General features: G+C 34.4%; 2 protein-coding genes and 1 non-coding gene across 3 annotated transcripts; 2 read left to right on the top strand and 1 right to left on the bottom strand.

Annotated features, from left to right (window-relative positions):
• Positions 1-780: 780 nt before the first annotated feature.
• NDAI0Gtrna16L lies at positions 781-863 on the top strand. The gene is given in 2 exon segments: positions 781-863; positions 819-863. It is a non-coding gene; the product is annotated as a tRNA-Leu (tRNA).
• A 709-nt stretch (positions 864-1572) lies between these two features.
• SMC3 (cohesin subunit SMC3) lies at positions 1573-5262 on the top strand (the record flags this gene model as incomplete). The annotated part of the gene is made up of 1 exon (XM_003980173.1): positions 1573-5262. One exon carries the CDS (start codon positions 1573-1575, stop codon positions 5260-5262), a length of 3690 nt encoding a protein of 1229 aa, XP_003980222.1.
• Positions 5263-5639: 377 nt separating this feature from the next.
• On the bottom strand, positions 5640-9137 carry NET1 (Net1p; the record flags this gene model as incomplete). The annotated part of the gene is made up of 1 exon (XM_003980172.1): positions 5640-9137. One exon carries the CDS (start codon positions 9135-9137, stop codon positions 5640-5642), a length of 3498 nt encoding a protein of 1165 aa, XP_003980221.1.
• Between the last annotated feature and the right edge of the window lie 1586 nt (positions 9138-10723).

The following is a 10723-nucleotide window of genomic DNA, read 5'->3' as shown; positions in this document are numbered from 1 at the left end:
TACCAATGGATGACAGCCAATTTCTTGATAATCATCAAATAAAAAAAGGCATCTTCTCCATGTTATGAGACGAAACAACTTGTCACATTTTATGGACCAACTGGCATTAGATAACCCTACTTTTTAAGTCATCTAATGTAGTAGCTACTAAATACAAATTTTTTCTGTAGTGAAGTGAACTTTGAAGATTCGACTTTACTACCCGTCGGCGAGGTCACGGATACTAGGTATCCGTAGACGAGGTCACGGATATGAGATATCCGTGGTTGAGGTCGCGGATGGTATATCGTCAGATCAAAGAGGATTCATAGCCTGTGTTTAGTTAGACTAACAAGGAGTTGAATCGAGATCTTCAGTATGGGGTTATCCTATTAGATAGCGTAATCCTGCAGGGTGTGTACGAGCTCTGGGAGAGTCGTAACAACTGCGTCAAGTATTAGATACTTTCTGAAACAAGGGGTTGAGTCAAAGTCTTGAGAAGATCCAAGATCCTTCTAAGGGATATATATAAGAGGCAAGGATATCGTATACCCTGCATATGTAGTTTATGTAATGACATAGAACTAAGTAACAAACGAACAACGAAGTAACTAAGTAATTAAGTACTTTAAAAAACACATTCAAACCTTTCAACAACAACAACAAAATGAACAACAATCAAGATGTTCACAACAATTTGTCTGAGGACGTAGTCATGTCTGACGATGTCCCCAACGCTTTTACTACATTTTCAACAATTTATGGTTGTTTGGCCGAGCGGTCTAAGGCGCCTGATTCAAGGAAAATTACAATTCTTGACCAGAGAAAACTCTGGGAACACTCAGGTATCGTAAGATGCAAGAGTTCGAATCTCTTAGCAACCAATAAATTTTTTTCTTATCTTTTGCTTCTAAATTTTTGAGTTTGTAGTGAAAGTTGATATATTTAATAGTGTAAATATCTAGCATTGCATGCACTAGAGTACCCTACGGTTCTTTTGCCCATATTCCTCCTAAAATACGGTAATAAAAAGCTGAACAGCACTATTGGGACTCACAGCTTCCGTTGGTAAATAAGAGAGCATCAGTTGCCGTGAAAAGATTCCCACCCCAGGTTCATTAGAACAACAAAACTATCATATATATTTCCTTACGTATGTTAATTAACAACCCGTTACAGAATGTGATCTTTACTAACAACATCAACTCAGTTCCACCTAAATTACTTCGTCAAAACTCACCAGAGAATAACACAAAACTTATCGATACATTCTTTAAGATCATAATTGAGAATGGACACTTTAATGGGATCCTAGTGATAACTAATAATAATTACTCAAAAAGGTAAACAATTTAGCCGCCGAAGCTCCCGCACACTCATAATTTCGTTACCCTCTCTTCAGTTTTACGCGTATTGCGATTTCCAAACTGAGAACATAAAACACAAGACGCGTAAAGAAAGCAATCGAGATATCAATTTTGAGTAGAAGTGACATACAGATATTCCTATCACAAAACAATAATATACCTTGAACGTCAAAGCCCTCAAGCACTAATTAAGGCAATATAGAACTGTACTCAAACCATCTATCGAATGTATATCAAACGAGTGGTCATCAAAGGTTTCAAAACCTATCGAAATGAAACCATAATAGACAATTTTTCACCACATCATAACATCGTCATCGGTTCGAACGGTTCAGGTAAATCCAATTTCTTCTCCGCAATCAGATTTGTCCTCAGTGATGATTATTCCAATTTGAAAAGGGAAGAAAGACAAGGGTTAATCCATCAAGGTTCAGGTGGTGCTGTGATGAGTGCCTCCGTGGAAATTGTATTCCATGATCCTAATCATAAGATTATATTACCTTCAGGAGTGGTCCCAAGAGAGAATGATGAAGTTTATATTAGAAGAACCGTTGGTTTGAAGAAGGATGATTATCAATTGAATGATAGAAATGTTACGAAGGGGGACGTCGTGAGGATGTTGGAAAGTACAGGGTTCTCAATGAATAATCCATATAATATTGTTCCTCAAGGGAAAATTATCGCCCTGACGAATGCAAAAGATAAAGAAAGATTAAATCTTTTGGAGGATGTTGTGGGTGCCAAATCATTCGAATTGAAATTGAAAGCTTCCTTGAAGAAAATGGATGAAACAGAACAAAAGAGGAATCAAATTGATATGGAAATGAATGAATTAAATAGTAAGTTAAAGGAAATGAATCAGGAGAGGAAAGAATTAGAAAAGTTTAACTCCCTAGATAAGAATAGGAAAGTGTTCCAGTTTACGCTTTATGATAGAGAATTAAATGATATTATTACACAAATTGAAAATTTAGATGGTGATTATAATTCCACTGTGGATTCATCTGAAAAATATATTAAAGAGTTAGATAAGAGAGAAAATATCATTTCCGAATTAACAAAAAAATTGACGGAAATAGATTCCTCTCTAAAGATTAAGACTACAAATGATTTACAAATTGCAAAAGCAAATAATTCTGAAATTTTAAATAATTTGACAAATTTAGATGTTCAAATAAAAGATCTTAAATTACAATTAGAAACTCAAAATGAGCAAACCAACTCTGATAAATCAAATCTCGAATTAATTAACAAGGAAATTGAATCTCGTCGTCTTAAATTATCTAAAATATCTCCACGATTCCAACAGCTAACCAATGAAGAATCTAGATTTAAATTGCAATCCAACACATTGAAGGAAAGACAAAGAGACCTACTATTAAAAAAGGGAAGATATTCAAGATTCCATACCGCTCAAGAACGTAACGAATGGATAGAGAACGAAATCAAAGAATTAAATCAGTTACAACAAAGTTTAAATGATACCAAAACTAAAAACAAAATTGAAAAAGATGAAGTGGCAGAGAGAATAAATACCATTGATGAAGAAATTCAGGAGTTAAATGATTCTATTCAAGGTCCATCCATAAATGCAGAGCTTGAGGATTTAGAATCAAATATAGATGACATAAAACAACAATACAATTCAAGTATAGATCAACGTAAAGAACTATGGAGAAATGAACAAAAATTAGAAACTGTCCTACAGACTATACTTGATAATGTTAAAGATTCAGAAAGAGCAGTTGGTGAAACAATGGATAGGAGTCTGGCAAATGGTCTTAAGAGTGTCAAAGAAATTGCTGAAAAATTGAAACTTCCTGAAGATTCTGTATTTGGTACACTTGGTGAATTGGTAAGTGTAAATAGTAAGTATAAAACATGTGCCGAAGTAATTGGTGGTAATTCCTTGTTTCATGTCATTGTCGATACGGAGGAGACTGCTTCCAAGATAATGAAAGAACTCTATAGAATGAAAGGTGGTAGAGTGACGTTTATCCCATTAAACAAAGTCTACTTTGATAATTCAATTACTTTCCCCCCTGAAGATCAAAGTTCTTATACTCCATTAATTAAAAAGATCAAATATGATGAAAAATTCGATAAAGCTGTAAAACATGTATTTGGGAAAACTATTGTCGTTAAAGATCTATCTACCGGTTTGAAGTTGGCTAAAAAATATAAATTAAGCGCTATAACTTTAGATGGTGACAGAGCAGATAAAAGAGGTGTATTGACTGGTGGTTACCATGATCAACATAAAAAGACAAGACTAGATTCATTGAAATCTTTGAATAGTTCGAGAACGAAACATAAAGCAGTCACTGCTGAATTAGATCAAATTACACAACAATTAGAAGAGATGGACTCGGGCATAGATGCATTGAATGGGTCTATGAGGAAACTTGTATCAAATAAGGATTCGATAGTCTCAAATATCCAGTCCATGAGAATTAAATTAAACGCTAAAAAAAGTGAAAAACTTTTACTGGAAGAATCATTGGATGCCTTTGCTGTCAAGTCTGAAAGGCTGACTGCACAACTTACTCAAACAAAAGAGAAAATAACGGCATATAAGGAAGACATGACTAAAGAATTTGATAGTGAACTATCTCAATCTGAAAAAACCGAATTGCTGACGTTGAACGATGATATACATACTATACAAAAGAAATTGACTCTAACAACAGAAGCTCTAGAGAGTATAACTGGTGAAATGGATATTTTGAATGCAGAATTAAATTCCAAGTTATTGCCACAACAAGAAGAATTACAATCACGCATTGGTCAAAGTAACGATAATTTCACTCTTAATCTTAAAGATGATTTGGATAAAGCTATGAGTGACTATAATTCTGTAGAAAAGGACTATGAACTATCAAAACAACAAACTGAAATTATTCAAAAGGAAATCGATGATATGAACTCAGAAAAGAGGAATGATGAAAAAACATTGGAAAAGGCAAATTCCCAACAAAAGCTACTATTGAAGAAGTTAGAGAATTTCCAAAAAGATGCTGAAAAGACAATGATTAAGAAGACAACGTTATCAACAAGACGTGATGAATTGCAACAAAAAATTAGAGAAATTGGTTTACTTTCTGAGGATGTCTTGCACGATTTCAACGACTTGTCCAGTGAGGAACTATTAGAAAAACTAAAGTCAGTTAACGATGAAATAGCAGGTTTAAATAATGTGAATAAAAGGGCATTTGAAAATTTCAAGAAATTTGATGAAAAACATACAGAATTAGAGAAAAGAGCTTCCGAGTTAGACGAATCTAAAACATCTATCAAGGAATTGATTACAAGATTAAAGCAACAAAAGGTTACAGCCGTGGACTCCACATTCGAGAAAGTCTCGAAAAATTTTGTTACGGTATTTGAGAGTTTGGTCCCAAGAGGTACTGCAAAATTGATAATACATAAAAGTGATGGAAGTGCCAGTAATGATAATGCACCTGAATCTGGCGATGAAGAGATGGATGTGGATATGGATGAAACAGAAGATCAAAAAAAAATAGAACCCATATATACTGGAGTCTCTATTTCAGTTTCATTTAACTCAAAGGAAAATGAACAACTACATGTTGAACAATTATCAGGTGGTCAGAAAACTGTTTGTGCTATTGCTCTGATTTTGGCTATCCAAATGGTTGATCCGGCTCCATTCTATTTATTTGACGAAATTGATGCCGCTCTTGATAAACAATACAGAACATCAGTCGCAAAACTAATAGAGAAATTATCTGCAAATGCTCAGTTTATATGTACTACATTCAGAACTGATATGTTGGAAGTAGCTGATACTTTCTTCAGAGTTAAGTATGAAAACAAGATATCCACTGTAATTGAAATCGATAGACAAGAGGCCATTAACTTCATTAAAGGTAGTAATAAATATGCTGAGGTATAATCATAAGTAATTTTTAATTGTAATATTCATAATGGCTAGCTATTTGAAGATGTGTATTATTTGGTAATACTGGTTTTTATACTAGTTGAAGATATACTAAATGTTTATATTTAAGTATATTTTATGTGGACCAGGAATTGTTTGGGATATAGTTATTTATTTAGTCTTAGCACAGTACTGGTTTTTGTAAAAAACTCGCTAAACTTCGATCACAGAAAATGCTCTTGTTTGTAAGTTCAATCAACGATGCGATATATCCATCTATTAATAAACTATTTTACTTGATTAAATGGTGGTTTATATAGTTTACGTATTCGATAGGAGGTTGTAAGAGGAATTTTACCAATGGTAATTGGTAAGAGCCCACTGGTGGAAAACTAGTTTTTGGACTGTCTTGCTAATGCATCAAATCCACCAATAGATTTCTTGTTTTTACCTAAGGAAGCACTAGCACTTTTCGCACTTGGTACATTAGTATCTGATCCATCACTGCTCTTGATATCACTATCGCTATCACTGCTACTGCTGCTATCGGTGTCACTATCAGTGCCGCTGTCATCTGAGCTGCCTGTTGAATCAGTTTCAATTGTTGAGGCACCTTGAATATTAGTAGATTTGGATTGTGATGCGTGCACACTTTTCTCCTTTACATTAGGTATTCCCCTCTGGACCAAATCAGACAGAGTGCTTAATGAGGGGCGACTCTTTAGAGGCAACCCATTGTGGAGCATACTAGAAACTTTCATAGAACCAGATATTGTTGTAGGTGGTGAGGTAGCGTTCAAAAATCGTGTAATTGGTACACTTTTAGCTGGGGTGTTTTTAGCAGCGGTTGGAAAATCTGCTTGGGTTGATTGAGGCGCTGCTTCTAGACCTGGGTCATTAATGCCCCTTACAGCATTAGACGTGATAGCCAAAGATCCCTTTGGTGTGTCAACAACATTTTTTCTTGATATCCTAAAGGAAGAAGCAACTTCTTCATCAGATGAAGAACTCGAAGAAGTTTCATCCATTGATTCGGTTTCATCTTGTATTGAGATATTAGAGCTATCATCGGTGAGTACTGGTTGAAAAACTGGTGATGATGATTGGGGTTTTGTTTTTGAAAACTTTGCTTTTAGACTTTTTAATTTGTCATTATGACTAGGTGAAAACGTCGGTTTAGGGACTTCTGGATTAGCGTCTGGTTTGACTTTATGATCATCCGTTTTAAGTTGATTTGGAATTGAAAATTCGTTTAGTTTTATTACCTTCTCACTTCCCAGGTTATTTGCCCTACTGTCCGGTTTCGTATTAGGCATACTTGTAAACTTACTCGTTGGTTTATGAATATTGAGTTTCTTCAATTCTGTCTTGCTATTAGAGTAAAAATTACTTGGAGTCAAGGATATACTCTTCGTTTCGTTAATTTTCTTATTATTTGAAATATCATCCTCATTTATCTTGGAAAAACTTGGCTGAGATTTAGTTAATCCTTCTGGTACATTCCCTGACGATGCGGTTGAAGGATTTTTTCCAATTACTTTGCCAAGAATATTGTCTGTGCTAGTAGCAGTTTCTTGCTTTGTGTCCTTATCATTATCATTAGATTTAGTTACTACTGCTTCCTTGAGATGATGCGTTTTAATTACTTTGGTTTTGTCATTAGGTTCCCTCAGGAATATCTTTTCATTATCTGATGTGTCAGATCCTGCAGTTTCTACACCACTGCTAGAATAACCATCAGTAGATGATGTTTCATAGCTGCCTTCTTCATCGGAGTGATCATTGTTAATATTGATATTCTGAACTTGGTCAGGGTGCTGACTGGTTCCTTGAGAACTTGATAATAATTGAGCTGCTCTCCTCGCTGCAGTTCTCGGTGTTCTTTGAGGTAAAATATTTCTTGGATCTGGTTTTGAATTATCGATATCCTTATGAAGGACGGTTGTATAAGGCTTTTTTCTTGAAGATGATGATGGTGATGATGTTGATGATGATGATGAGGTTTTCTTTAGCCAATGAGGTAACTTGATTGAGTCACCGTCAAATATTTTTAATATTTCAGTTTTATGGATACTCGGATGTGAAAAAGAATGATTGCCACTGGCTGATGCTGATTCAGGTGGGTTAATACGAACTGTAGTGTTTACTTCATCTTCATCATCAGTTTCTTGCTCCGTTACTTCAGTTTCTCTATCGGCTGTTGTTGTTGTAGGTTTTACCATTTCTGACTCGAGTTGCATATCTTGAGTTACAGTTCCAGCGTCCTTCTTCTTATCTGATTTGTTCATCTGTCCAGGTTTGGTAATAGAAATGGTTTCGTTGTTTTGAGTTTCTAGATTCACTTTTTCTTTCAAGTTATTATTGGTTGGGAGAGCTGGTTGCTCGGGAAGAACATCTTCCTCTTCGATTTGAGATAGCTTATCTCTTTTACTATTAACGTTTTCGTTTGATATTCCATTTCCTTTACCTGTTGGTTGCGTAAATAAATGACTTAGGTTGTTTTTTGTTGCACTTTGATCGATTTTACCCTCCAGTTCATTGATTGAATTTTCCTGTACTAGATTCCTTTTCTTATTATGAGGTAATTCAGCCAAATGTACAATACGTGAAACACTATCATCTTCTAGAGGGTTGAGTTTTACAGGGGACCCATTGTTATCAGCAATCGAGCTTTGACGTTGCAAAGATGGTCTTGAATGGGAATGGGAACTAGTTGTATCTTGACTATCGGAACTTAAGTTATCATCAGAGTTATTATTTGGTATAGATTTACTATCTAATAATGATCTTTTCATTGGAATTCGTTTTGGTTTCTCTGGAAGTACTGAATCAGGGCTTGCAGGACCCACTTTTAGTTCCTTTTCAACTTCTGATATTTTTGGTTCTGGGATATTTAACATACCAGAACTAATCCTCCGTGAAGCATTCGATTCTTTGGAAGATGATTTGCTGGGATTAGAGATGGTTGAAATTGGTGATGTTTCCATATGATTTTCGGAAACAACCCTTTGGCCAGTTAAGGTGACTCTGTTTGGTGTCATTGAGGTCATTATTGGTGTACCTAGTAATAGCCTTTGTTGTTTGGATTTGTCTGGATCAACCACTTCAGATTTAGACACTTGACCTTGTTCTTTGATGTTGGAAACTATTTTCTTGGAAGTATCGATACCGGAGCTTATCCTAATTGGAGGAGATTGGGGGACGTTTGGAGGTGGTAAAAAGGACCTATCTGCGTTTTCTCCTTCTACATTGTCTGTGACAGGTTCAGGATATATTTGTTGTGCTAATGGTGTTGAGATTCTTCTTCCTAAATTTCTTGGGGTTCTTGTTGAAGGTAACGGATAATTATTCCTTTTAGGTAACGCTAAAGAATTATTGATTGGTTTTTGGCTTCGTGAAACTTTTTGATAGGTACCATTATTGGTTTTCCTTCTTTTGAGATTTCTATATTGAGCTATTGGTTCTAACTCATCGATATCAATATCATCTCTAAGTATGACTTTCACTCTATTAGCTGCGTTGAAAACGTCTTCTATGACAAAATCAGGATCCAAATCATACCCATTCCCATCTTGTAGAGTAATTATTTCTGGTTCTTGTTTTAGATTTGGATATATTTTCTTGCATTTCTCGATAATTTCATCTGACAATTCAAGTAATGTATTACTACCAGCACTGAAATGTAAGAATTTTCTAGTATTTTGAGAGACTGAGTTAAAGTTTTTGTTGGAAGAAGGAGGCAATGGGTATTGAAAAGTATTCTCATTTAATTGGACAAAGGATGCATTTGAAAAAAGTTGTGAATTGTTTGTTGGAGCTGGAGTTAAAGAGCTGAGTTGTTGATTCGTTTGAGCAGACGGTGGTACTAATTCAATCTGTAAACGAAACATATGGAATGGGCTATGGATCACAGTGGAGTGTGATAAATATATTTACTCGCTAGCTTGCCTTATTTAGATACCTAGGCGACTATTTAAGGCATGTTTTCTTCATTTACAGATCCTAAGAATTTTTCACTGTTGTTAGTTGACAATTTTTGATTTGCATTTCTCGGAGACGCCATACCAAAAATAATAATCAAGCACCTTTTCACATAGAAACTCACGCAGTAAAGGCCAATTATAATGGAAATGTGATAAGAAACCCTTCATATGGTTTAGCTATTTACTGAGAGCTGTTTGTAAGTATAACCTTTGTACATTAGCAAGTTGTATATTTAATTTTCATCAAAATTAAATTGAGTTTTTAATTTGAACCTATTCAGGTTGTTATTTATTTTTCATACACCAGTTTTTAGTAAAAAAAATAATTTGAAGTAGAATTACTTTCATAGTCAGTGAGGACCAAAATACCAGCTCTTTGGTAAATCAACTGCCAATAATGACATTGAGTGATCCCTGAAGGTGGTAATTTATATTTTCCTGTTTAAAGTAACCAATAGTTTTGTTTTTTTGTGCTTGTCCATATAATTAACTGAAACATCCATTATGAAAATGTGTCACAATATTTACCGAGGAGGTAATTTCTATAACGTAGATTATACTGTAAAAGGAAAATAAAGGATAACTTAGACCATAAAAAGGACCTTCCTCTGCTAGTTATGGGTTTCAGATCACATTATCTTGTAACTGAATATCAAGAATAAAATTATCGAAAAAACACTTTAAAAACAAGATCGGTTCATTTACGGAAAGAAAAAGACAGACTCATTTATTTCATCAATCCTATTGTTATCGAAGAAAAAAATAACACATAAAAGAGCATGTTGACGTTGACTTTAATCCTTTTTAAAGCCAAATCACCTGGCGTTGGATTTTTCTCTCCTGAGGTCCTGTGGTTCATAGCACTGGGTGAAGATATCTATTTAATATTTTCACTTAAGATCAAAAACCTCATAGTAAAATTCTAACTGCCAATGGGTTTTATCCCTTCTACCAAGAAATATGTCATTCTAAGAACTTTTCAAGGAATTGAACGAAATATTCTGTAATAAAAATGAGCTACCATCAGAACATATCATTGAAGTAAACTGTTAGCAATAGATTTTTCTATCTTTGAAAAGTTCATTATTTGAAATTTCCAGACTTATTCTCCTTTCAGAGATTTCGATTCAAGAACAAATAGTGGAGCTTCTGAAAGTTAGTGCGTAGATGTTCAAGGACTCCAGTTGGAAAAGGAAGCACCCCTTCAAAATTTCAGCCAAGACAGGACTAGCATTTCAACCTATTTTTTTTATTCAAAACAAGAGCGATAGGGAAAAAAAATGGTATCTTAAACAAGGTAGGTTTTTTCTTTTTTTTTTTTTTTTTTTTACTATTTCCTTATCTATATATCTATAACTATTCTTTTTATGTAATTTGTTAATTTTGTACTTATCCGACATACGCTTACGTAGGTATGGCACTAAGTTTCTCAATATCATGCTTTCTACTTTCCTCCGTCCTGTATAATCCTTAATTAGTACTATATTACCTTA

This window comes from Naumovozyma dairenensis, chromosome 7 (assembly GCF_000227115.2).
Source record: "Naumovozyma dairenensis CBS 421 chromosome 7, complete genome".
In the NCBI taxonomy this organism is placed as follows: Eukaryota; Fungi; Ascomycota; class Saccharomycetes; order Saccharomycetales; family Saccharomycetaceae; genus Naumovozyma; species Naumovozyma dairenensis.
Note: the sequence above shows the minus strand (reverse complement) of the source record. Positions and strands in the feature narration are given on the sequence as shown.